The sequence below is a fragment of the Festucalex cinctus genome, chromosome 10 (genome assembly GCF_051991245.1).
Source record: "Festucalex cinctus isolate MCC-2025b chromosome 10, RoL_Fcin_1.0, whole genome shotgun sequence".
NCBI lineage: Eukaryota > Metazoa > Chordata > Actinopteri > Syngnathiformes > Syngnathidae > Festucalex > Festucalex cinctus.
This window is the reverse complement of record NC_135420.1, coordinates 18902269-18929350: the sequence shown is the minus strand read 5'-3', so window position 1 is coordinate 18929350 and position 27082 is coordinate 18902269. Positions and strand designations below refer to the sequence as shown.

General features: G+C 45.4%; 1 protein-coding gene across 1 annotated transcript; it reads left to right on the top strand.

Annotated features, from left to right (window-relative positions):
* The first annotated feature begins 1122 nt into the window (after nt 1-1122).
* Nucleotides 1123-27082, top strand: midn (midnolin). Its single transcript, XM_077533557.1, has 8 exons — nt 1123-1385; nt 2862-3093; nt 4643-4730; nt 4827-4889; nt 15648-16184; nt 16592-16715; nt 16826-17149; nt 23251-27082. Exons 1-8 carry the CDS (start codon nt 1313-1315, stop codon nt 23511-23513), a joined length of 1704 nt encoding a protein of 567 aa, XP_077389683.1. The 5' UTR covers nt 1123-1312; the 3' UTR covers nt 23514-27082.

Genomic DNA, 27082 nt, shown 5'->3' with positions numbered 1-27082 from the left:
TTCATCTTTGGACGCAAGCAACCTTGAAAATTTGTGGTGTTCATTTAGTGAGCTAGTGTTTTGCCTCACTGTTCTGATGTTGTGGGCTTGAATCTCGTCTCCGATCTACCTGTGTGGATCCCATGCTTGTGTGGAGGTTTCTCCGGGTAGTCATATAGTACATCCCCGGCCCAAAACGTGCAGTGATTAGAGTTAATGGAAACTAATGTTAACATTTTTTGGAATGTGGGAGGAAGCACCAGAAAGAACATAGCCTACAAACTTTACATAGGAGGGCCTGAGATGTGATTCAAACTCAGAACCTCTCAACTGTAAGACAGACACGCTAACTACTAGTAGTTAAGTCAATAATCATAGTGTTGTGTATGGCATAACTTATCACAAATGAATACAATAATATTGTTGCAGCTGCATACTTCTTATCAGTTGAATTGTACTTTTTCATGGCAGCTGTGTAATATAATCGAGTACAAATACCTTTTTTGTGCCATATGTAAAATTTTCATGCACCTGTGTTTTCAGTTGGTTTTATTTCTGTCAATTTTCACTTTGACTCCACTACTTTTCCTAATTAAAATGCATACTTTCACTCCGTTACGCTTCCCCTAACCACCTTCTACACACATTACTGCAAAAATAAAAGGTTGAATAAATTGTTACAAGATTAAATGAGTAATATAATAAAGTAAAAAAAAAGTTGTTTTCTATTAAGATACTTGTACTTTTACTCAAGTATCGTTTCCAGGCAGTTTATGGTCAAGACTGATCGTTCCTGGATATGACGAGTTTGTTTACAAGCGTACCTTGTTTCCAGGGGGCGTGGTTAGTTACCTGCCTTTATGACGTCACCCTTACTGTCAAAACCGGCACGTTTAATTTGTATTTTTTTTATGTTCTTAAGGTCGTGCGGTAACAAGCCTTCGGTTCTCAAATGTCCCTTTCCCCATTTGTGCGCGTCAGACATTTAGTAACACTGCAAAGTATTTATTTTAACGTTTCATCATCGCATCGGAACATTCTTTCCCACCGGCTTACGGAAATAGAACAGCGACGGTGACCTTTGGAGGACGAGTCCACCTTAAAAAAAAAAAAAAAAAAAAAAAAAACATTGCTGACATCACATCCGAGAAGAGTCTTAAGAGGCGGCTCACCGACTCGCCGCTGTTCTTGACACGGAGAGAGAGGCACGGTAGACCGAATAGTTTAGTTTAGAAGAAACGGGCGGAAGCGTTACAACCACCTTGTGGATATTTCATTTCGCTCACCTTCCTTTTGGGAATTCGCTGCTGTTCTCTTCGGTTCGTACCGTTCCATGCCAAAGCTGGGGGAACAAATTGGACCTTTTACTTCCACGCGAAGCTTCGCGGTTTTCGCCACGGTCATCGGTAAGCACTGTACATCTTTTCTTTTCATAAACAATCAATCATATTCTGTTCTGTTCAGTCCAAAACAGTACGGAGGATGTCGGTGGCTTGTTGTATTGGTAGTGAAGGATCAATAATAAAGCATGTTGTCAAGGGAGTGCCATGTAAAGGCTCGTGTCGACCAAATGGTGCATGCCAGTCTGTTACAGTAAAACAAAATATATAATATATATATAACTTGCACATAATGATGATAATAATAATAATAATAATAATAATAATAATAATAATAATAATAATAATGAATCGGATGATGATGCAGTAGTGACCAACACCAACCAACCACCGGCACAACAAAGTATATTACGTCTTTGTTTTTATTTATTTTTTAAATACAAAAATAATGAATAAAATTGAGTCTGTATTCATAATTGAGTAATAGGCCATTTTCTAAACCCCAATTAAATGTCATTGTGAAAGACAACTGAGTCATCAACTGGTGTTGATAGTGAAAGTCTCCTCGATGGCCACTGGGGGGCGAACGAGATCTTTTAAGGTGGGCCTAACTTCTCATGAAGAACAGAGCTATAACAAACAAAATTAATATTGGTAGAATGCAAATATTACCGTTATGTGTATGATAGACATTTGGAGAACATATAATGCAAATATCTAGTCTTATGTTTTAGGTATTAAAATAAATGACAATTATGTAAAGAATGGTGATATTTAAGTCATACATGCATGCAGTATGCAAGGGGAGATGTCAGAGTGAAATGCAATCACTTGAAAGCACATTTTATTTTTCGTCTTTTGCATGGATAGATGGATATAGTATTGCAAGATTTTGCCTCAGTAAAGGAGAGAACAGTACCCAGCCTCATTAGTTGACATGCTTGAACGAGATGCTGTTTATTAAAAAAAAAACAAAAAAAACACATATATTAGTGTAAATATGGTGAAATGAGATTTTTGCTCCACATTCGCTTATTCAATGCTGTCATTTATTATGAATGGCTTTTAACTCGCTCTCCCTCCACGTGGGTGTACACTTCGGCCCCCCATTGGCTCGTCCCGGGTGAGCTCTCTTCCTATTGGTCCGCCGTGCAGGGGGTTGGGCTTCCGAGCCGACGCTGGATCTTTGGGATACTTTTTGTGTGCTTGGACGTTCATTGTCGCTCATGTTGCACGGGGAGACTGCGTGGGTACGAGTGAAGCCAAACGTCACGTCGCCGTGTGTCGAAGCTGAAAGCGTACTTTAAAACCAAGTGGAATATACGTGCTTGTGTTTGGCGTTGGACGAGCCTCCCCTTTATGTGGCGTTCATTCTGCCATCCATGTAGCGTTTCGCTTTGGGGACACTAAAGCCACGGATTCGGCTTCCTCCACGTCGTCGTCCTTTTTTTTTTTTTTTTTTTCCTTTTTTCTTCAATTCTCCCTCGTCGATACCACCCACCTCCCCTCCTGTTCAACTTCCACCTTCCCCGCGACCCACAGGTTATCGGATGGACCAGCATCCCAGCGCCCGGAGCTGCACCAACCGCGGGGCTTCTTCGTCCTGCGAGGCCGCCCCCGCCGAGCCCTCCATGAACCTGCACATCCACTCCACCACCGGCACCCGCTTCGAGCTCTCGCTGCCCCAGGAGGAGACCGTGGACGGGCTGAAGAGGAGGCTCTCGCAGCGGCTCAAAGTACCCAAAGAGAGGCTCGCGTTGCTGCACAAAGAAACGTGAGTTGAATGTTTCCTTTAGATTTAGCAGGGGGAAAAGCTATTGGATTAGTCTGAGGAAGTACTTGCTGCAGGGGTGGGAAACCTACGGCTCGTGGGCCTGACTTGCAATTCTAAAACCAAATAAAACCTTGGAAGATGTATATTTAAATCCCAAATAGCAAGTCATTTTAAATACTTTAGATTGGTCGATAATTTGTAGAAATAACACCAGCTCTTGTGGACTGACCAATAGGATTTAGGACCGAGATTTGTAAAAAAGAAAAAAAAAGAAAAAGAAAAAAAAAAAGCCAAATTCTGTTTAGAAGGTTCTGGCTCGACACCAGTGACGTGCATAACAATGACTTGACACCTGTCTGGCACTGTCAGTCAATTTTATTTTTATTTACAGGAATCCCCTTGAGATGAGTTTTCACAAATATGTTGGCAGTAACACAAAAATGTATCACAAATCAAAAGCACCAATCATTGTCTTGTATTTTTGTGAGAGGTATTCCGGTAAAAATGTGTTTATTGTTCCGCTTGCAAGTCTACAATGAGCTAAATGAATCTCATTAAACCTGAGCATAGGCGTAGATTGCGCAGGTTTACCCAATGTTACGGCAATAGTATTGCAATTACACACAGGGGACGCGTCGGTCACTGGGATGATATTGACGGGACGGTGCATTGATTAATCCCTCCCACCTTCTAAACAGGGAGGCCAGAATGAATTGATCATGCTCGTGCGTTTGTGACTCATATAAGCATCAATGCGATGCGAGTAACATCATACAAGTCCGATCTTTATAGTTCCATCTGTGATGCATATTTTTTTTTCCCCATCTATGTTACATGTCAAGTGTGAGTCATGCTCTTGCGTGTGTCCGTCGCAGTAGCGTGGTAGGATGGGCGCCGCCTAGACGGGAATGCTTGTGGCCTTTCTCTTTCGAAGTGAAGCGAAACGTTGCAGAATTAGCAAGTTTTACAAAAGCACAGGTGGTGATATGCAAAAAGTAAGTAAGGGGGAGGGAGGGGGCTTTAGAAGATGCAAACAGTATGTATTGTTTTTTTAGCCTATACCCACCCTTGCCCTTTGTAATCACATCATCCTTTAAAAGCTGCTGGCCACCACTTTTTTTTTTTTTAACACCCCCCCCCCCCCCCCCCACTTGCCCATCGCAAGTGTCATCGTATCAGTCATGTGGTTTGCATCAAAGCTCCCTTTGAATACAACTTGATCATAAAGCAGCCTTTTTGATCCAAATTCATGTCTTCTGTTTGTTGTTTTAAATACAATCTAGTTGTGGTTCATAAATTGCGCTTCTCAGTGTAACCTCAGACTCCGCCAAATATCCACAGCAAGCAATTGTCAGAGCCTCGCTATACTTGAAATTGAAATATGACAGCCAGATCAATACTTCCCCTTCACCCTCGGCTCTTTTTTCCAAACTAGATTTGAAGTCAGCGCGCCCCCACGGCTCACGGCTGTTTGTGCGCGTGTGTGTGTATGTGAAGAGAGCTATTGTCAGCACAGTCTAATTATCTTGTTCCTCCCCGAACCCCGCAGCAGACTAAGTTCGGGCAAACTCCAGGATCTTGGCGTCTCCGATGGGAGCAAGTTAACACTCGTACCGACCGTCGAAGCAGGATTAATGGTGAGGCCAGCCTGCCTAGCCGTCTGGCGTTTCAACACGTGTCATTGATTGATTGATTTTTTTTACATGAAATATTTGCTTTGTTTTTCTTCACAGTCTCAAGCATCAAGACCCGAGCAGTCAGTAATGCAAGCTTTAGAGAGCTTAACCGAAACTCAGGTAAGAAGTCGGCGTGGTTATTAGTTGATTGCTTTGTAAACTTGATCCTGGTTGGTTTTCTTTTCATAGTAGACAGCATAAGATGGCTGTCTTTTAATGATGGGTGGAAGTTGTTAGTGAACCCCAAACATATGACATATGCCACGCATTTTCATAACACAAACATGCAGGGGCTCCCTAGTTTTCAGTGGTGACATAACATGAATTTGTACACAAATTGGAATGCACCATACTTTATCACTAAGCTACATTAACACAGTAGTAAGGTAAATATTTGTATGGGGAAATGCTTCCAGGCCATAAATCTAAAACAATCAAATAAAAAATAGTGTTGTTCCGATACCGATACTGGTATCGGCAGAGGTGCCGATACTGCATAAAAACATCGGTATTGGTGACTACTCACAAGTAACATGCCGATACCATTAATTCCAAAGCTAATTCCAAAGCTAATATAGGATTTTGGATGCAGCATGTTGTGTCTTGCTCGTGCAGGACATTCACTGATATGTGACATGTTCACTGCATGCCGATCTAAGATATCCTATTGGCCCTTGACTGCTCTGAACCAGTGGCAGGACAGCTTTTTCATGTTGAGGAAAATTTTTTTAAAGTATCGGTATGGTATCGGTATCTGCCGATACTGCAAAGCTGGGTATCGGTATCGGGAGCCAAAAAACGGTATCGGAACAACACTAATAAAAAAGTGTTTTCTTACACCACTGTACAAACTATAGTTCATAAAGTACCATTTTTAACCATCATATGTCAAGACCCTCATAAACTGAGTCTCTCCTGTACTGTACTTTAACTCGTGATAACATACTCGCCAACAACAAATTTCCTACAATGAAAGCCTTTTGCCAAAAATTTTTACTCGTCCAAATAAAAATTTTCACATGGGCCATTTTAAAGCCCCCTGACCACAGTTTGGGAAACCTTCCTATAAATGCCAGATTACCAGTCTACAGTACACTAAAAAAATAACTGTTTTATGCATGTCATTTGTTGACGTGCTACCTGTAGTTAAGTCACCACAGACCGGATTTGTGCCTTTGTCAGGTTGGTCTCACTGCCTTGTCAAGACAGTTAAACTGCACTCGAATTACGGTATACCGGAAAGGGGGCTAGTGCGAAAGCACGTTTTGAGCAACTGCGTTGTGTTGTGTTGTGTTGTGTTGTGTTGTGTGAGAAGGGGCAACTTTGTCACTCCCGCAATGCAGTCGAGAGCGGATGAGCCTCTAAAGCGCAAGCCTCTTTCGCTTCTCTTAATCTCCACTTCTTAAACAAGCCTAGCGAGCGTCATGTGTTAAGATATAACAGGGAGCAACACCCTCCGGTATCCTAGTAACATCTGCGGTTTCTATGTGGAAACGCCAGCCCTTCTAACTCTGCGGTGATGCTTTTCATGTAACACTCACATGCGCAAGCAAGTTTCCAGGAAGTGCGCTGGGGCCTCACGCGCTCATAAACGTTAGTGCTGGATTGTCAGATGAATGCTAGCTTCCTGAAAGCCAGTTTGTGCGGCAGTGGGCCGTGAACAACTGCATCTAATGCAAAACCGCTCCTCCGGATTCCGCCGAAAAACTCGTACGCCTTTTAGGCCGCGTCGAGTTATGACTCAACCTCGGCGATCGATGGCGATGGTAAATGCGCACATAGACGACGGCGTGACATGCGAAGTGCACTCGGTGACTTCCTTTTGCAGCGTCGAGCCAGATATGTGCAAACGCCTCAGTGTTGATTTCAAAACCCGAATAGATGGTGATGCTAATTTAGCAATGTATTAGTGAAATTGCAAAAACTGTTTGGTTTTGGGTCCCAAAGTTTTGGCTCTTGAAGGTTGGATTTACGTTGTAAGGTGCAATTGACTAGGGCTGATGTTAATTTTTTATTTTTTAAATGCAAACTACCACTTCAAGGCTCTGGTTGCTCTGCGCTTATTGCAAAAATCTGCCCTGTGACATCAGAGCACATTTTGGCTCGACTTTGCTCCCTGATGTGAACTTTGTTGGTCACGGCGAACGTGTGAACTCGTAGCAGCGAAGAAGCCAATGACTTCATTTGTGTAGGTGTGTGTCAGCGGATGGGTGCTTGCACTTTAGAATAGCAGTGGGCTGCCTTTCGAGCGCTTTGCTTTATCTTTGCATCTTTACTGTCAGGTTATGCATCAACTTAGAATATTCGTCACCCTTGTCTTTATTCTCCGCTTGGCCTCTTCTTACATTAGGTTATTGCTGTGCTCATCCTGATTGCGAAACTAATCACAATAGCGCAGTCTGGGTCAATGTGGTCAGACTGATAGCAGGGTAAAAGGTTACAATAAAGGCATTCGGCTGCTGTAGTGTGTTTTTATCCAAAGAAATTGATTCCACTTTATAATTTATGAAGTGGAACGGGACGATATAGATCGCGGCGAGATTTGATTGGAAAATAGAAACACCAAAGCTTTCTCTCGTTTGACCCCCACTCCCTCTTCCCTTTTAATGCTGGGGCTATCAAAAATCAATCAATGCACTTAGCTCTTAAAAGTGTCTGACATGATAACTGATATGACCATACACCCAAAAATAGCCTTGGGGAAATGCGTGCGTGTTTGGCAGAGTTGGGGTCGGGGGGTGCGATTAGCTGTGGTAGCCTGAGACACTAACCTATGAACCTTCCCAGATCCTCCTAACAAACACCCACGTGTTTTGGGCATATGAGTTGGATGCACAATATGCTACATTTCCTGAAATAGCGGCGGTCTAGCTAATAGATGCCGCGCCCATATTAGTTGTAGGATGCGTCATCCACTTAAGCAAATAAACCCTCAATTGTTCCATCAGGGAAAAGATCAGTAGTAAGTGTAATTATCTCAGTTCATAGTCTTTTGTTAACACACGGGCGGGTAAAGTTCTGAGCCAATTTGGACTGTGTCTCACCAAAATGGTAAACAATCTTGCAGAGTGAGTAGTCTTATTTCATGCCGTTAATGAGATCCTGCAAAGTATTCAAGATAATGAAGTTTTTTGGTTTGGGGCATTTTTTTGCAACCACGTCCTCTCCAACTATTGATCTTGGCATTTGACAGAAAGAGAAGGATTATATGTCCCTTCTCATCACACAGGGGACTATTTGCTCATTGATGTTGGAATAAAACCCAACGAGGCAAGCAGGCATCACCCTTACCACCTCTTCCCGTTGCCCTTCCCCCGCATGCAGCCACCTCTTTGTTCATGTCTTAAAGCACCAAACCTGACCAACTGACAAGCCCTTCAAGGCATCGCGACGATTGAGGCTTTGAGTTGGGCTTTTGAATCTCCAGCACACATTTATTCTTTCATTTGCTCGGATCCATAGGCAGACCTCAGCATCTTCCCGAATCGATGCCTTGGCCTCGGCTTGGGATGCGAATTGACAAATTTCCCCTTGAATGCTAACAGATTGCTTTGGGAGGAGGCCGTGTTTTGCCATTGCCGGCATCCCTGCGGAGGGCGCTTACATAGCTGACCCATTTCCCACCCCCGCCACGACATGGCGTACACACTTGCTGTCTTTGCGCATGCTTCCTTCATCCTTGCACACTTCCTCCTCCACAGGGAGCGACAGATCACGCTCGCGATTTGGTCTCAGAGCAGAGTGATGCGAACAAGTGTGATGTAAAAGTCTGAAGAGGAACCTTTCGGGTCACATTCACCTCATTTTCATTTGCTTTACTTCCTATGAATGGGCGGATTGGAGAGTCATTGCGTTACACTCCAAAACAGGAATTAACTCATAGTGAGGAATCGGGCAGAACATAATGTACAGCCTGTACATTATGTTCTGCCAGATTCCTCATGTGTCCAAACTTTACAGACAACCTGTACAGTACAGGCTGTCTGTAAAGTTTGGACACATGGTAAAAGGGCTTTAACACAAACATGCAGTTAACCCTTTGAAAACCCAAATATTGGGAATAGTCTATTAAATGCAAAAATACTTGTTTATACTGTGTCCAGACCTCAGGGACACAGTGTATACCGTTGTGCCATGTTTCCCTTTCCAGTCATGCATCTTATCTGGATGATAGTTAATCAGCTGCATTGACACTACTGGAAATCATTCTGATTGAATTTAGGATATAGGCGGGCCAGGAAATGGAAACATGACTCAATGTATTGTTCATTAGCATGCCCTCCCAGCTACCATCTGAAATAAAGGCTTTTTTTTTATGCATGCATCCAAAAGAAGTTTTTCTCTCCTTTAGAATGGTAATTGCCTTTTTTTTTTAGCACCTAAACATGTGAATTAAAATTGAGATGAAAGTCTATGGTCCAATAATGGCGAGGCCCTTTCGAGCCGCCGCTCATGTAAATGGAGGCCTTAGTAATGGCGTTTAATAAGATGATCACACAGCCTTTTTGCACCTGTGTAATCCCCTTTTGTGATGTATTAATGCACAGCCGGAGAAAGGGGGGATGGGCGGTGTGGATAGTCAAGGTGCAGGGGGTTTTGTTCATTGTGCATCGGCCGGCATCCATTTTTAATGTCCGCCTCTTTCGTTGGCAAGAGCAATTTCTCCATCTATACGAGTCGTGACCGCCATTGTGTTTGTATTTTCCTGGCGACGCGGCGCTTTTGTGATTCAAGTAGCAGACGTCGTGACCAGTAGGCCTGCCGAGTGGGCGGGCGGAGACGGGAAAATGGTGGCCACTACCAAGTCTAATGAGGTCAATTACATTGCAATGTCAAAGGACTGGGGCAAATCACAAGTTATTTAGAGAAAACAAAGAGGATCTTTTCTGGGTTCACAGATAATTCAGTGACCGGAACATTTGAAAATGGATGTAAAATTGGACTAGGAAATGTGTTCAGTCTGGGAATGTGCGAGTATGTCGGCCAAAACAGAAGAAACAGTTCTTCTTCGAACACTACTGTCTTTCAGATTTGTCATTACTTATCACCATTTTATTATTTATTTAAATTTGATGCCTATTAAGTGTATTCAAAGACTGTTTTGGGTAGTTAACTAGTCATATTTTTCTATGTCCATGTAAATATTTTGCCAAATGTCATCTTGCCATGAAACTTTCCAGTACATGTATCCAATCTTACTGGGTTGTCATGTAAACGTACCCTCCATCTGTCATACTGTGCCAACCAATGAGATACGGTCTTTTCATATTGAGCCTGCTCTAGTTTCTTCTTGGCTTGAGCCGTGACCACAAGGAGTGGCTTTAGTGGGAACTTAATTTCACCGTTATGAATGCTATTTCCTGCCCGTCTCTGTTTCATGTCAGGCAGTATTACTCATGCCAGTCTTCCTAATGGGGTCTTTGAAGAGCCCCTTGGCTGCTTTCAGGATTTAGGGCATGATGCAAGTCATTGATTTAGTATTTTTCCTCCCTCTCTTCGTTTGAGTGCCCGTTATTGCATCTTTAGCTGGTACGTGTCCGCACAAAGACTGTCAATAGCGTCCTGGTGCGATCAAATCTTCCCAGTCGATAGTCGGGTTAATAAAAATGGCTTCGACAGGTGAGCGGCTTCATCGAGACCAGAATATGACTGCAGGAGACAGCTGGCCCCCTCCTCTTCTCTCCACCCTCCTACCCCGCCCTCCAAGCCTCTATCCTCTTTTCTCCAGCACAAAGCTGCTCAGTTGTTCATGAATGTCAGCTCGGCGCTGCCAGCTCCCTCCATCTTCTTTCCCTCCCCACCTCCCCCTCCTCCTTCCTTATCTCCACTGCCGTACTTCGCTTAGTGTGCAAAGGAAGAACGACTGCAAATGAGTTCCTTGAACCACAGGGACCCCAATAAATAAAACTGTCAGCCAGAGATGTCGAAAGAAAAAAAAGAGGGAAGGAGCCAGAGGCACATCCTCACTGAATATTTCATCACCCACCACCACTACTACCACCACCACCACCAATACTCCCTGACACCCTGCCCCCACCGCCCGCATCCGCCATCCCCCCTTCTCTCACCATCTTTACCCAACCCCTCCGCCTTCTCTCACTGCCCCTTATCACGCTCTTCCCCCATCCCTGCATGGCAACCACAGCCTCCCACTAAACAAAATACCAGCACCTGAATCCAACAGCACTGTGGTATTTAACGAGAGAACGTCTTCTTCATTGCCTGGGCTCATCACGCGTGTGTCGGGTTCGCCAAATCCACACCTAGCTTCTTTCCTTTGCATACCACGCAGGCGGCGCATGTGCGAGTCAACAATGCGAGGCTGGCTTCAAGTGAGGCCCCTCCACTCTGCTCTTCTTGAGTCTCTCATAACAAACCACTACACAAGTTGCTTTTGTAAAGCTTTGGAATTCAAGTGTGCTGCGAGGAGCACCGGTGGGGGGAAATAAAGTTTGCAGAGAGGAGCAGGAGGAGGAGGGTTTCAGACATGCCTCGAAGCCTCTCTTTTGTTTGCCTGTGATGTTCCAGAAAGCTCTATCTGGTGTTTGTCCTGACGTCAATGCTAGCCAGCCACATTGGCTCTCTCTTGGCTGGGCTCCTGAGAGCAGACAGGCATGTTTGGACTGGAGCTGAGCTGCTATAGCTGAGACCTCTGGGAATCATTCACTAGCCAGCTCGACAGCACTCAAACTCCTCCCCCCCCTGCCTCATCCCCTTACCGCACACACACACTTAACAGGCACCCTCCCCTTGTTTCCCTCTCACAGTCTCTGTCCGTCTGGAAGAGGCTTGTTGCTACACGATCGCTCTCGCCAATGTGGCCGCTGGCAAGCAGACTGTGCTGTATCATCCTCCGCCCCCCTTCTCCACTCCCTCAGGAAACGGGGCCCCATTTCAGGTGTTCCACTCGGCAGCCCCACACACCCTCCCCGGATCCTTAAGCCGCTTCTCGTGCGCGTCTGTCTGAATTCTGCACCTGAAGATTTACTTTGGCTCTTCTTTGTTTATCATTTGTCGACATGAAAGTCGTCAAAACGCGCTCTATTATTTGTGCGTTTGCTGAATTTGCCCTTTTGATTTGTTTTGTCTGAAGAAAAGGTTGCGGCGGTGCAAGCATGTACGACTGGAGACCTTTTTTGTGAGTCAGACATGCCGGTTTTCAAACATTTTTAGCTCGGATACGCAAGTGTTAGGGACCAAATTGACTATGAGTCAACAGTGACAGAAAATTCACTGTAGGGGGTAAAAAAAAATAAAATACTCTGAAGCATTAAAAAAAAAAAAAAAATACACTATGACTTAATGTTGGAAGCTCGGTCTATTGAACATGTACTTAAATATAATTTTAGGAGGAACAAGAGCACCCACAGAACTCAGACGGTGGCCAAGTTTTAGGAGAAATGTCAACTAAAATCTGTGCTTTGTGGCTTGTGGAAAATTGCGTTTGGTCGACGAATGAGGATGTTTGGTTAAACATTTTCCGACTTTTTAAAATGTGCATCTTTCATAGACACAGAAAAAGTGTATTCAGAAGACAATTCTGTATGCTTAGAGTTAGGCATGTTCGATACTTTTTTTTTTCTTCTTTCCCCCCCCCCAGACCAATACCAGGACGAGTTCTCAACTCTTGAGTCGTTGATACTTCTAATGTCTAATTCCTGGGGAAAAAACTGGAATAAGAATCCTCTGTTACCCATTTTCTAACCCAAATAGTTGGTCATATAAACGCGATCGGAATACCTTGTTTGAAAGTACCATTGGCTTGTGTTCTGCGCATGCTCTATCCAAAAGCAATCTTGAATCTACTTGTATGCGTGGCCCATTGTGTGCCACCTACCAGAAATTCAAATCCAACATTAATGAACATGAACAAAATCCAAGCCTGGAATTTCTTCTAGATCCAAGGGAATGCATTGTAACAAGGTCTTACACAAAATTAAAATCTGATCTGATGAGAACTGACCAAATGTTAATTGTCTAAACATATTAAATCATAATTGCTGTCAAATTCACATTGTGGCTTAGATTTGGATGAAACCTGATTTATTTTGCTAATAGAGCAATATGTAAAGTGTGGTCTGTGATTGGCTAGCAACCAGTTCAGGGTATATCCCGCCTACTGCCCAGAGCCAGCTGGGATAGGCTCCGGCACCCCCTGCGACCTTTGTGAGAGCAAGCGGTTCAGAAAATGGATGGATGAAAAGTGTGGTTTCTCCCTCACTAAATTTTGAAGCGGACATATATTTTTGTTGTTGTTATTGTTTTAATTTAGGTTGAGCCACGGTGCACAGAACAAATCATTATACTGTATGCCGAGTCGATCTGTTTCATATCCGACAACCATGTGTTATAGATGAAGATTTGTTATATAAATCCATGTGTAAGTCCCGTACAAACAAGCAAGGCCACACCAGGGTGGGGCCAGCATTGATGACATAAGGTGAGACGCTTCTCACGAGGGTTCCACCCCATTTTCCAACCTTCCTCAAACTAAACACCACCTTTGACAACGGCTTGTGTAATTAACTGTGTGCTTTGGGCCAACAATACTCACTCTCTTGACAGCTGCCAGTCAGAGACCCCCTCCCACACCCCCCACTCCCACTACTTCTGCCTGATTTGCGCCTTGCCTATTATGCCCAAGTAGCTTCTCATGCGGCGCCCAACCCTGCTTTCACACCAAGCCTCAGGCCTGCTGGGTTTGTCGTCTTACCACAACAGTGTAATCATGGTGGGTGTGGACTGTATCAACAAGACCCTGATAGGCCGCGTTTACACTCCCAAAGTGCTGAGTTTGTGTTTTATCCCAAAGCCAACCATGTATGCTGATTGTAATCACCTTCCTTTTACTCAATGTTGAAATGACAGCTGTGAGCTCATCGTTGTCCTTTCACCTGCCTCTCCTTTTTGTGTTGTTGTCGTCACACACCTATGTCAATACTAATGTGCAAAGGTCACCCTGGCAATATAGGGAGATCACGGTCGATAGAGAAATAAATAAGCAGCTCTGAAGAGAGAGGAGTGATTGAGGGCAGAGCCTGCTGATTCACAAGGTTAACCACCGGGCAACATCTCAGGAACACGGCCAAAAGTCTTGACAGTGACACTTCTGCTCTTTTTTTTTTTTTTTCCCCCACACGCATCAGAGTCATAACAGAAGTGCCGGCATTTATCTGCATTTGGTTTTCATGCGAAATGAAGAAAGATATCGCAACTGCAGGTGCTTTCTCGGCATTCCCGCAATCAGTTAATTAGATGATATCAATGTCAGCTGTTAAACTTCACACCCTCATTCCACCTTTCTAAAAGTTGACTGGTTGACTTCATCCCCTGCGATCAGATCGCCTACATAACAGAGAACTGGTAGGAAAGAATCATTTTGCCACTTCTTCCGACTCTCCTCCGCGTTTCCATCTTCCTGTTTTTTCCCCCCGAACACCCTCCCTCCCTTATGTCCTATCGACCCTCCCTCTGTAGAGACAGTTTGTGTGTAAAGTTTGTTGAAACCTTACTGGACAGACACATCACTATGCATTTGTGTCTGCTATGGCTTGCAGAAAGCTTTGAGTGACTTTCACAATAAAACAGTCACATGCACACATGGTTTGAGCAACGAGTGGCAAAAAGATGCAGCAAAGTCACATGCACGCAAAGACCAGGACAACAAAACTCTTTTTGTTTAATGCAAATCCTCTAGCCAAATTGTGACACGTCGGCTGTGTCTGTGTGGAATTCTTGTGTGTCCGTCCGGGCCACTGGCGGGTCAGTGAATCCCCTCTCCATACACACAAACACTCTTGGCCATTTAGACTCTGTTGCTGTTGTGAGTGCTCCAAAAATGGGCATCCCTTCCAGATCCGCTGCAGACAATTGTCCATTCTGTGCATGCGAGGCGGGCGGGGTGTATTTCCTGGACGTAGGACTGATTTTTCAGGCCCTAAGCCAGAGAGAAGGGTGGCTTTTGTCCCCGCGCTGAATGACACTGCTGACTAAGAACGGGCCCAAGGGCGGTGGGAGGCGAGTGAGAGTGGGCTCTGTTTGTGTGTTTTCGAACAGTCGGCCTCATCCAGCAGATGTAAATAGCCCAGTGTTAGAGAATGGTGATTGATTGCAGGATTGGCCTAATGTAGTGCGTCTGTGTCTCCATAAGAGAGGGAGCTCAAAGCTCTGTTGTTTGTGCTTCAACGGCTGTCCACTGTTCATTGACAGAAGAGGAAGTCGGCACGCAGGGGAGCTTCTCGCTTTTTGAACTCAACAGTTTTCTGTTGCCTCTGCTAATAAGGCTGTATTCATCACATTCAGTTTGTTGGTAATAGGCATTAAAGTGATATTAACTTTGTGAAAGGCCACACGACGAGGTTGAACCCATTACAGTTTGGCAGACTCACTTTCAATCTCGTTCATCATCCAGTGTGGCGGGGAAATGAGGAAAATTGGTAGCCCATGACTCTAGAGTGGATGGACATAGTATCATGTTATTAATGGTGTTGTGGCAGATGTGGCAAATCCAGGTGCAGAAACTAAAAACCTATGCCACGGTTTGGCTTTTGCCACAGGTGCTTCTACTCATCCGATCGCGTTTATATGACTAAACATTCGGGTTAGAAAAGGGATAACCCAGGGGTCTGATTCGGGGGGTTTTAAACGCCGGCAGCATGTTTATCTGCCGGTTTTAGTAGAAGTTCGTGTGGCTAAAGCCAAACAGTGGAAGGTTTTACTTTCTGTCCCTGGATTTGCCACCCGAGTTGTTGTGGTCCTGTATGTCAGTTTCTGTACATTTTTTGCACAGATCCATCAACAAATGACAATTGAAGCACTCAGTGTTGTGCAGACCTTAGCTCTTGTCTTTGAAAATCAAATCTTTTTTTCCATCTACAGGTCAGCGACTTCTTGTCTGGCCGTTCCCCTCTTACGCTGGCACTCCGCGTGGGTGATCACATGATGTTCGTCCAGCTCCAGCTGGCAGCACAGCAGTCGGGCGGTCCTCAGCTCCAGCACAGGCACCTTATCACCCGGGGCAACTCGGACGCTGCAATGGGCCAGCCTGCAGGACAGCCTTGTATTCCTCAACCGCACTCTCACCTCCCTCATCATCCACACAACCCCCACTTGCCCCAGCCAGGCCCCTCTGCATCCTCTTCCACCAGCACCTCAAGCTTCCCTCTTCCCTCCACACACCACCAGTCCCTGCCCCCCATGTACCATCAGTCCCCATCATCCGTTCCTCACTGCAGCCCGGCCACCCCTCCTCCACCTCCTGTCCGCTCCCCTCGCACGTCGCATGTCCCCGGGAGTCTGTTCCGGTCTCCTCCCCATCACCTGCGGGACCATCACCACTACCACCAGCCTTCCTCAGGCCATGCCAGCCACAACATGGGGCAGGCCAGCCCTGTAGCCCCCGTTTTGTGCCCTGAGGTAAGCCTGAAGCATCATCTTGCACTTTGCACGTTTTTTTATATACCTATGAGACTGGTTTTTCCTTTGCTGAGCAAAATGATCCTCCGTCAATGTTTCTGTCATTTGAAGTGGGCATCCATCAATGTTCCGTCAGCTGTCATTCGTCAGTCCATCACCAAAATAGGACATTGATGAATTTATTGACAGAGGGAAACCCCCTTCCGTCAATGCTTAGTTGGTCTTTTTTTTTTTTTTTAAGTTTCCATGCCCACCTCTGGTGACCCGTAGATCATATTGCTTCTTAGGTGCATTTCTAGTAGTAGTTATATAATTGCGTAAATGTCACTTGGTTGCTCAAAATCTTTTCTTCTCAAACTGTTTTACACATGATGATAGACTCCCTTTACGCCCATTTTTTGTTCCAGGCTAGCTGCAGCACCAACAGCCCCAGTAGTGGCACTAGTTCATCAGCACGCTCCCGTAAACCTGGCGCCATCATTGAGAGTTTTGTGAACCACGCTCCTGGAGTCTTTTCAGGGACCTTTTCAGGTGAGATTTATTGAGGCTCTGAGCAATAAACATGCACACGCTCCTCTCGAGTGTGCGAGTGGTGCTATATTTAGAGACGTGCTGTAATATCCTGCTTCCTCTCTTCTCAGGCACTTTGCACCCGAACTGCCAGGACAGCAACGGGCGCCCCAGACGAGATATAGGTACCATCCTTCAGATTCTCAACGACCTCCTGAGCGCCACACGCCACTACCAGGGCATGCCGCCGTCCCTCACCCAACTGCGCTACCAAACCCAGTGTGGCACACCCAGCTCGCCGTCCCCGTCGCCGCCTCCCTCACCCCCGGTGGTCGGCCCGACGGGACTCTCAGCCAAAGCTACCTCGGTGCCCACCGGCAACCCCAGCAGCCCTCCACCGGCCCTTCATCCACTGGTGCAGTGCCAGAGCCAGATTCGCATGTGCAAGCCCCCTGGTGAGTGACTCCGCACATGAAAGCGTGACACGGAAACACAGGCACACAAACAGGCACATTAATTCACTGCGCATCCATTTGAAGCGCTCGTGACACAGATGTTCCTGCTGTTGCCTTGAAAGACTGTGTGTTCATTTTCAGTTCATCATTTTCTTGATCAGCAACTGATTTTTTTTTTTTTTTTTTTTTTTGTGCCTTGATAGTGTGCCAAAGAAGAAGTAGATTTAAATAACCTAAGAAGTCAGTATTGCCCAAGGGTCTGCAACCTGTGGCTCTGGAGCCACATTTGGTTCTTTAGTCCCTCTCCTGTGGCTCCCTTTGGATCTCTAAAAGAATTAGTAGAAATTAAATATATCTATAAAATTGTCAAAAATGTCATAAATTTAACAGAAAGGCAGAAAAGTTGAAAAATTGTCAAAAAATTTAAAAAAAACTGAAGGTAAAAGGTAGAAGAAAATGAATCTGTACATATTGGATGATGCATATTTTTGCGTTAGCTCAAAGTAGCTCATAGGCCCTCAGTACATTAGACCAACACTAACACACAGTATCCGTCATCATAATGTTCAAATGTTTTGTGGCTCCAGACAGATTTTTGGTTATTTATTTGGCCTAAAATGGATCATTGGACAGGAAAGGTTGCTGACACCTGGTATAGCCTTTTGTGAAAGATGGATGAGCAAAGGTGAATGGTTGCTCTGCTGAGAAATGCGATACAAGCCTCTCTTGACTTTTTCAGTCAGGCATCACTTGTCACGCAGCAAGTTGGCTTTGTTTATGCGCACCAAGGAGATAGGTTTACCCCTTCCACCCCGGGCAAAGCTATGTTTAGAGTAGATTAGGCTTCGGCTGCTTTAAGACGACGGGGGTGTGTACAGGTCAGGACTAGTAGGGACTGAACATCAGACATGCCTATTGCCCATGCCCAAGGGCAGGGTTGGTGCAGGTGCTGGAGTTCAGACAACACGCTTTTAAAGCACCTTTCCGGCCGGAGACACCAGATTTGGAGTGTCAGACAGATGTCCTGCGCAGATAACATTGAGCCAGTGTTGTAAGGTTACACTAAGAGAAAACAGCATTGTCTTGTGCCGCCTCCTTATCTCCTGTTGGGGAAATGGAGTTTGCTGAAGTAGTCCGCTGGGTTCAGTCCTGAGATGCAGGGAATCTTGTTTATTGTTTGCTTTTGTGAGAGCAGAATAGAGGTTCAGTTTTAGCAGCTGACTGACCGGGAATGTACGGTCGGTCCTATATCACCCCCAGTGCCCTCACAAGTGTCCAGTGAACAGTTGGAATAACACAGGCTTATTTTCCTAACTTAGGGAAGACCTTTCCCTCGCTGCCTCCACCCATTACTCCCACCCTCCCCTTGTCCTGTCTCTACATCTGCACTCAACAGCCCACGCCATTGCACCCCCCCCCCCCCAATATGCCGTCCAAAAACAGCCTCGCCTGTAAAATCCATCTGTCCATCTTCCTCCTATTCAGCCTCCCCTGCTTCATTTTCCATGCCTGTGTTGTGCATCAATACTGTACATTCTCTGTGTTCATTTGGCCTTTAAATAGATTTATTCTGAGCTCCAGCACTGGGGGGTTGTTAAAACCACAACACTAAGCCGTCATTCATCATAAGGGTGTTAAATCCTGTCCATCAGCCGGCCAACTGCCCACGGATCGACCATGGCTTCCAAAAAGAATGGGTGAAAGAAAAGCTTGTCTTGTGCCCTGTTTTCACTTTACAGTCCTTGCCTCAACTTCCTGCTATCCTGCTGATATGAATGAGGAACCGGCTGAACCAAACCCGGTGTAGCTGACTGATACAATGAACCCTGGTCTCTTTGTGGTCTGCATGCATCCTGTTCTGCCCGGCGTCCCATGGAAGCCATTGACTTAACATGCCCGGGAAGCCTTATCTGCAGACACCTGACGGATGACTTACTGGACTTAACACTGTGGCTTAACTACAACTTCACAGAGGTCTGCCTCCATTCAGCCGCAGGACTAACCAGTCTGTTGCGTCCGCCTCAGTATGTGTACGCACTTATACTTGAGACAGCCTCTTGAAAATGTCACATAGCTGGGTTCTCTCCAGAGAGCCTTTACCCTTTTCCACTGCAAGTTCATGTGCGGGGAGGATAAGACAAGCGTAAATAAAAAAGCTTGACACGCTCAGCCTCAAAACGGCTGGTTAAAAGCTTGGTTTCGTGGCTCTGGTGAAAGGACTTGCTGAGGTTGAGGATTTTTCAGTTCAGGCCTGACGGCCTTGCAGGCTGATTGTTAGATAAATTCCATTACTAGGGAGGGTGGACCAGCCCCCCCCCCACGCCCAGTCAAAGCCATTGTGAAGGGGCCAGGGACAGGGGCTGCATACAGGGCACCAGGCTGAGCCATTGTGGAATAGAGGAAGGGAGGGCTTTGGGATTATAGGGCTGCCTTTTAGTCCTTCTCCCACTGCAGCTGCCTTAGTTCAACACAGGCCCACAGAATAGCGCTCTGAAAGGTTCTGCGCCTCCCCCCCCCTTCCGGATCTCTTCACCCCCACTTGTCCCCTTTAGATTTGTCAGGTCACGTTAGCGTCCCGGGCGAGCCAGACGAGAAGGGCGGGTGAGGAAGAATCTGAGATCTTTGCCTCTCTGCATTTAAGCTTCGACCGGCTTGAACCGATTCCGTTGCACCCGTTATCCATCGCTAAGACCCCGCTTGCACGTGCGGCGGCAGCTCAACGACCGGTGACGCAGTACAGCCTGGCACTATTGAGCGAAAAGCCAGTCAAGCACATCAGGTGCCCTTTCATTGTCGACAAGGAGAGAAGAAGGGAGAATGCAAATGAAGTCTAAAAAGTCATTGAAGAGCGTGTGTCCCTGCAGGGCTGTCAGCGGCCTTTCACTTGCTGTCACAACGCTCATTTTAGCCCCCAGTTTTTGATCGGCGGCGCGTCTGATTGGCCGATTTTCTGTTTTGTACTGCTACATTGTTTTTCCCAGGTGGCTGCTGTCACCAGCAGCTCAGAATGTCAAGTTAAAGTCATTTCATTGGACTAAAGAAACCTTCAGTCCTTGGTTCAATTGTTTCTGACTGCGTTAGTCGAAGAAGTCGGTAAATGCTTAGCACTTCTATGCAAACTTCTTAATGATTTCAATCATTATGCAGCGTCAGTTCTTGTTCTCAAAAAGTTGAATCGAAGGCCTGACAACCAAGAACTCCAGTTGACTTTGATTCAACTTTTGCAGACAAGTACTGATGGTCCAGTTCCCCCTAAATGACTGAGAATTTACTTAGATGATACCCCTTCGTGTTTAAGCACGAATGAATGCAGCTTTGTTTGGTCTATTGTCACCCAAACCAAATCAAACCAGTATGACAACGCATTTGTTCTACCAAGCAGAACAGTTCAGTTTTGTACACAACTGTAAATCAGCCTGATCTGGCTTGAATTTTCCCCATACATAGCAAATTCATCCTAGACGCAGTGTAACCTGCCAACAAATTCCACAAAAGAGGACTCCGTAAACAAAGGACAACAGCATGGAGGCCATCCAGCATTTCTGTGGTCTGACTTCACTGTCGACCAATCGACAGAATGCAAGCTAGTTCCATCCTGTACTAAATAGTGTCCTTGTGTCTGACAACTTCTGACATTAAAAGTCGAAGACCATAATCTTAAATGGGCATGCTGTTAGCAAGCAGTGTGTTAGTTGTCCCTCTTCTTAGACTTTGCAAGATTATGAGTCATGGTTCGAACCTTGTCTCCCTCAATCGCATCTTCCATTCTTATGTAAGATCTCTGGCTGCTTTTTAGCGAGTACCGACCAGTCTTTCCTTCCTGTCTCCCTCTGTTGGAGTCCACGAAGCGAGATTCCGTTGCTCTGTACTTGTGCATGTGTGCAAAGAAACACCAATCTTTGCGATATTAGCGAAGCGTTCATGTTCGCCTTGTGTCCTGTCGACTGCACCCCATCTTGTCTTTTACCCTGCATCTCCTCCTCCCACTCCTGCCCTTCTCCCTATCTCAGCTCTTGGTCTTGTTGCTGGGCCGGGCTGACACATTGATTATTCATAGATCACATCTTCTTCTCAGTCTTTGCGGGCTTCTTTCAAAGCACAAGTGAACGAAATGGAATTGTTTGTCCCTCCCATTCGCTTCCTACTTCTCTCTGGATCCTCCAAGGTTATTGTGCTCACGTCAAAGCTCTTACAGTCGAGCTCTGGGCCAGCCAGCCAGCATGAATACGTGTGTGCGTGTGTGTGTGTGTGTGTGTGTGTGTGTGTGTGTATGGTTTGTCCCTCTTAGCCAGCCCTAATAATAGCCCTACTGTCATAAACATAGACTGGAGATCCCTGCGGCCAGCTGTGTCCGGCCCAGCCGCCCAGGGCTCCGGTAGTGACGCTGATGAATGGTCGCGCACACGCACACATGCCTGCACGCAAACACACACTCGCACTCGTTTTGGTGGCGCTCCAAGCACATTCCCAAAACACTTGCCAAGCCAAAGGCCGTAGACCTCCTACTGCACCATCAAACCGCCTTTTATACTCTCTGTTTGTTATATTAGCGACTGCTTTTTGGAAAGTAGAATTGAAATTGTTTGCCATATTTTTGACGTAAGGGGAAGCAGGAGGACTGGGGAGGGAACAAAAACCTTGCTCTGATGTGTTAGAGGTGGGCAACTTCCATGATGGAGGTGTCCCCTTTTTTTTTTGGGGGGGGGGGGGGGGGGGGGGGTGTTAAACAACGGACCAAAACCAGGAGACCCCCCTGTTCCTTAGAGATGCCATTTCAACATTCTTGCTGATCTCTAGCAGTCAATGACAGCAAATTTCTTATTCACAGTGGCGGGTATTTACAGAGGCGGAGGAGAAAAGCTCGGGGGGGGGGGGGCAATGAAGCCCACGCGGGGTCCACAAGTCATTCCGATGGGGGTAGAGCAAGGAGGGCATAATCGATTGAGAAAACTGCCACCGACTGCTGATCCTTTACCCTCCGCCCTCCATCCTTGCCCTCCCCCTGGGGGAGGAATTCCTTAACCCTCCCCTCCAGTGCCCTTCCTCACACTGCCCCACCTAGCAGCATCCCTGGGGAGGCAAAGGGGGGTGGGAGGTAGTGGGAAGGGGAGATGGTGAGGAGAGGAAGGGGGGCGCTCTGGGTCAATGAGCTGAAAGTAGGAAGCCATAAAGGAGGAAAAAATAGAAGAAAAACCCAATCTCCCGTCTCGCTCTCTCTCTCTCACCGCGTACAATTTCCATTCGCTTGCATTTTCTATTGAAAGCCAATAGCGTTGTCCCGCGCCCGAGATGGATGGCTGCACTAGAGCTAAGGTTTAATCAATAGGTCTTTTTAATTTGCCATCGATCCACGTTAAAAGCTACTGCGGCTGTTGCTGTGTGTGCCGCGTGTGTGTGCATGCACCGTTTCGCCCCGCACGTGTATGTGTGTGTTTATGCGCGCAAATATGCGATGCCGGATCAGAGCCACATCGCGGCAATGGGCCGACCCGCTTTGCTATATCGACATGGGAGCCTCTTATTTCATTATTTAATTCCCAGACAGATACTAATGGAGCTGGCTAATAGATTGTGGTTGCGTGCACCAGAACCCTGCATACAGTATCAATAGGTGTATGTGTACATTAAGGTAACCAGGCTTTCACAATTAAAAACCGGGACACTACAATTTCACTGAAAATCAAATTTAAAAAAATAAAAAATAAAAAAATGGAAAGTTGGGTCATATTGACCCAAGTTTTGATTGGTCCATTTTTGACACAACTGTTTTTTGAGTATGCCGCAGTGCTCTTGTTCGTCTTTCTCTCTGATAAACAGCTTGAAGCAAGGACAAATGTTCGCTATTTGTCAAGCTATTGTTGAATATTTTTGCTTTTGTTTCGTTTTTGAAAGCAAGGAATTATGATACATTTGTATTACCAGTATAACGTGCAACCCGAGGGAGGAATAATAATATGCTATTCTTCCCAAAAGAGAGCAAGGACAAGCCAGACTATAAATAAACAAACCAAACTCCTCGCTGTAGATGTATTTCTTGTTTATTGAACACCTACCGTGCGAGTTTCCCAAGCTAACTTTTGCCTTCTCCTCCCCCGAACCAGGCGACCGAGTCCGTCAGACGGAGAACCGCGCCACCCGTTGCAAGGTGGAGCGCCTGCAGCTGCTGATGCAGCAGAAGCGGCTGCGCCGGAAGGCCCGGCGGGACCAGCGCGGCCCCTACCACTGGCTGCCCAACCGCAAGGCGGGCCGCAGCAACAGCAACAGCAGCATGTCCAGCGAGGGCTCCCTGGACCTGGACTTTGACGACTCGGTGTGGAAGCCCGACGTCAAGGCCGACTTGAAGTCCGAGTTTGTCATGGCCTGAGAGGGAGGAGCAACGATGGGGGAGACTTCAATCGCGTCATCCTTCACAGCGGCGGGACTTTGTCTGACGCTTGGATTTGGACTCGTCTGGTGACGAAGATGAAACCTTGAATTTGAGCATAAGCAGAATTTGGTGGGCGGTGGTGGTATTTTTCTGACTTTTCCGTGTGCGTGTGTGTGATACGGTGCACTCTGGACAGTGACTAAGAGCTCCACGTGGACTTCCCAACGGGACACAAGCACCAGATGCCTCAGTGTTCTCTCCCATCCCACCCCCAGAATGGCAGAGCTGCCGAAACTCTTTGGAATATCGCGACGGGCATTCTTTACTGATCTCCAAACTCACTCGAGCAGTCTGCTTCTGACCTGTTACAGGCTGGTTCAATGTCTGGTTTTGTCGTTTGTGTTGTTTTTTTAACATACTATTTTATAAAGCAGAAAAGAAGATGTAGCATTGTTCACAAAGCATTCAGGTTTTCATAGAAAAGCTCAAAACGTTGATTTGCACAGGATCTTGATTTCTAACTCGTGTGCAGAAATAATATGGAAGTATTGATAACAACCTCAGCGATCGGAGCGGTAACAGGATGAACAGAAAGTGCTTTAGATGGGGGATTTTCAAATCTTTACAAAAGAAAATGATGACATTTAATGAGAAAACAAAATTTATTTTTTATTTGTATTCCTATCTTGCCGTTTTCCAAAAGCGGCAGCCCTTCGCGGCTTTGTGGTTGGCTACCAATTAGCATCCGTTCACTCGTTTGTTCGTGATGTGCTTCATGGCCGTGCAATGATTCGCAAGCCAAGTAGATGGTGTACATAAACGTGGCAATTGGCAAAGAATTATTAGGGTGTATGTTGCTCGTCCTCCCATATTTGTCGTCTTCTCTTCATATTTGACCTAATTCTTCCCTCCCTCCCTCACAACCATTTTAAGTCATCCTTGCAATTTCTATTTTTATTGGCAAAGTGTGGGGAAAAGTGTGATCAGTGTGTTACCTAGTGCCTCCACCGGGACATCCATGAACATATCACAGTTTTGCTGCTACACACTTGATGAGAGAAAGAAAAAAAAAAAGTGTCAGGAAGATTTTTTTTTTTAATTTTATTTTTTTTGCATGCGGATGACATGGGGATAAAATGGAAAAAGAAGAGCAGAGTTGAAGGTTCACATGCATGAATTTCTGATGAAAATTAAAAAAACAAACAGTGCTGCTTTTGTTAAGGTTTTTGTAATTTTGACTTGTGCGTGTTCGCAGACGGAAAAAAAAAAAAAAAAAGACATCCTGTGAAAGTATTAACAACAAACCAGAACAGATGAAGTTAAGTGTAAACCCCCCCAACCAACTGAACATTCCTGTTATGTGACAATGAAGTTGGAGCCACCCCCCACCCCCATCAAAACTTTGAAGCCCCCCTTTCACACCAGGAGACCGAGGATCACGTATGGACGCACTCGAGGAACCAGCGGAACTTTTCCAACGGAACTTTGTCCGAACTATTGAGCGCCCCGCCACGATTGCACTCCCAAGAGATTGCAGTGAGAGATTACCATTTTTTTGGGGTCAACCTCATCTTTTTGTTAAGTGGCCTTACCTTTCACTAAGAAATTGGGGACAATGGGGACGGGAATATTTGTTAATTTTTTTTTCCCTTTTAACTTTCTGTATTGATTTATCAAGACATCACTTTCATAGCCCTTTTTGCACTGCCTGTAAAAGCCCACGTTTGTCCGCCCTCTTTCTGTGGCGTTGTTCTTTTTAAATGATGCGGAATTAGGGTACAAAGTCGGACAGCAATTTTTCACTTTTGGATGTAGTGTCCAAAGCCCCAGAAGTCAAGTCAATTCATCTTTATTTATATAAGTTAGAGCAGCAGGACAGTGCCTGTGTAGCCCATTTATACTGCATTCAAAAAACGGATTTTTTTTCTGTTTGCTACACATTCTGTATCAAAAGGCAAACACGGAAAAGGGGGACAAAGCCGGCTTGGAAATTTTCCACCTATGAGGTAGTATATACCTGTAAAAGTTTTCCCGCCAATTTCAGTGACACTTTTGTTTAAATGTCACTGACAAGGACTAAGTCAAATGTCGGAATTTTCCGTCTTTGGAGGTAGTATCAGACCTGGGACGGTGCCATTTTTTTACGTACATTGTTAGGCCTTCTTTTCGGTGTCGTTTTTGTGTACGTGTGTCACCAAGATGGAATGTGAGGACAAAGTCAATTTGGCAAGATTTTTCAGTTTTTGGAGCTAGTATCTGCGTTTAAAAGCCTAATTTTTCCACCCCTTTTCATGTATCTTGTGCGTAAACGGAACCGAAAAAAATGGATTTGGGTATTTTCCATGTTGTTTACCATGTTGGTAGCAATTTTCCACAATAAGTGACAGAATCAGGGGACAAAGTTGACTTTATAAATGCCCACTTTTGGAGGTAGAAAGAAGGCATTTTCCTACCTTCTTTTCCGTGCCACTGCTGTGTTAAATGTCAACAGCACGAAATAGTCCCCACAATTTTCAGCCTCTTGCCTTCAGTGGTTGGCTGTAGCTATTTTTCCACTGTGTATAAATGCCGTAATTTTCCTCGAGATGAAGTTCCACCTTTCTGGAGGTAGTATCGCCCTGTGAAAGCCGTTTTTACAACCCTCCATCCGTATTTCCATGTCGCCGTTGTGTATAAATTTCACCACGGAATTGGGGCATTACCAATTAATGTTACACATATTGAGGGTAGTATCAAAGCCCGTGTAGCCCATTTTTATACTTGCCTGTAAAAAAAAATATATATATATCCTGCTGGTACCAGATCAGTGTATTAGGACATTTCGTAATGACATAATTGTCCTGCCTTTGCTGGGTTCTGTGTAAAAGGCAATGGCGGATAAATGCGGGTCATTTTGCAGGATGTGTGCGAAAAGAGGCTCGGATCTCCCAAGGACACGGGGCATGTGTTGTTTTGTCTTTTCTAGCTGGTGGAGTCTCTATTATGTCAAGGCTTCTGTGCCTTAAAATATCGCCCTTGCAGTGTCGATGAAAAGTTTGTTTTCATGTTGTCATCCCAACCCCACGTCCCTGAAAAGAAAAAAAAGAGGCTAAATTTGAACTGTTCACGCTATTAACATGGCACGAAAGAGCCAGAGAGGTCCTGTAAGGACCACATGCACTTCCTTTTTCCTCGGATCCAACATTACCAAAAGGGCAGTTTATCCGCCTGTCCCTTCACTCCCCTGTCAAATTCTATTTATTTTCCTTTTGTATATGTATGAACTATACTCTGTGTGTGCCTCACTTCTGTGTGGAATTGAAAAGATGACAAAAGATAATAGAGCATTACAGAGGGATACAAAAAAAAAAAAAACATGACGTCAATGAAATTCCCGATCACAACAGTTTCAGTTGCCTGTTCTTACTTGTAGCCAACTATTGGAATTGAACCAGACTCAAGAATACAATTTACAATGTTCTAGCTCTAGACCGGTGTAGCACATGTGTGACTGTATTAATTTATGAAACCAAAATGGTAACTGTGAATTACGTATTTCTTTGTGCATTTTTTTTTAAGTCGGGGGG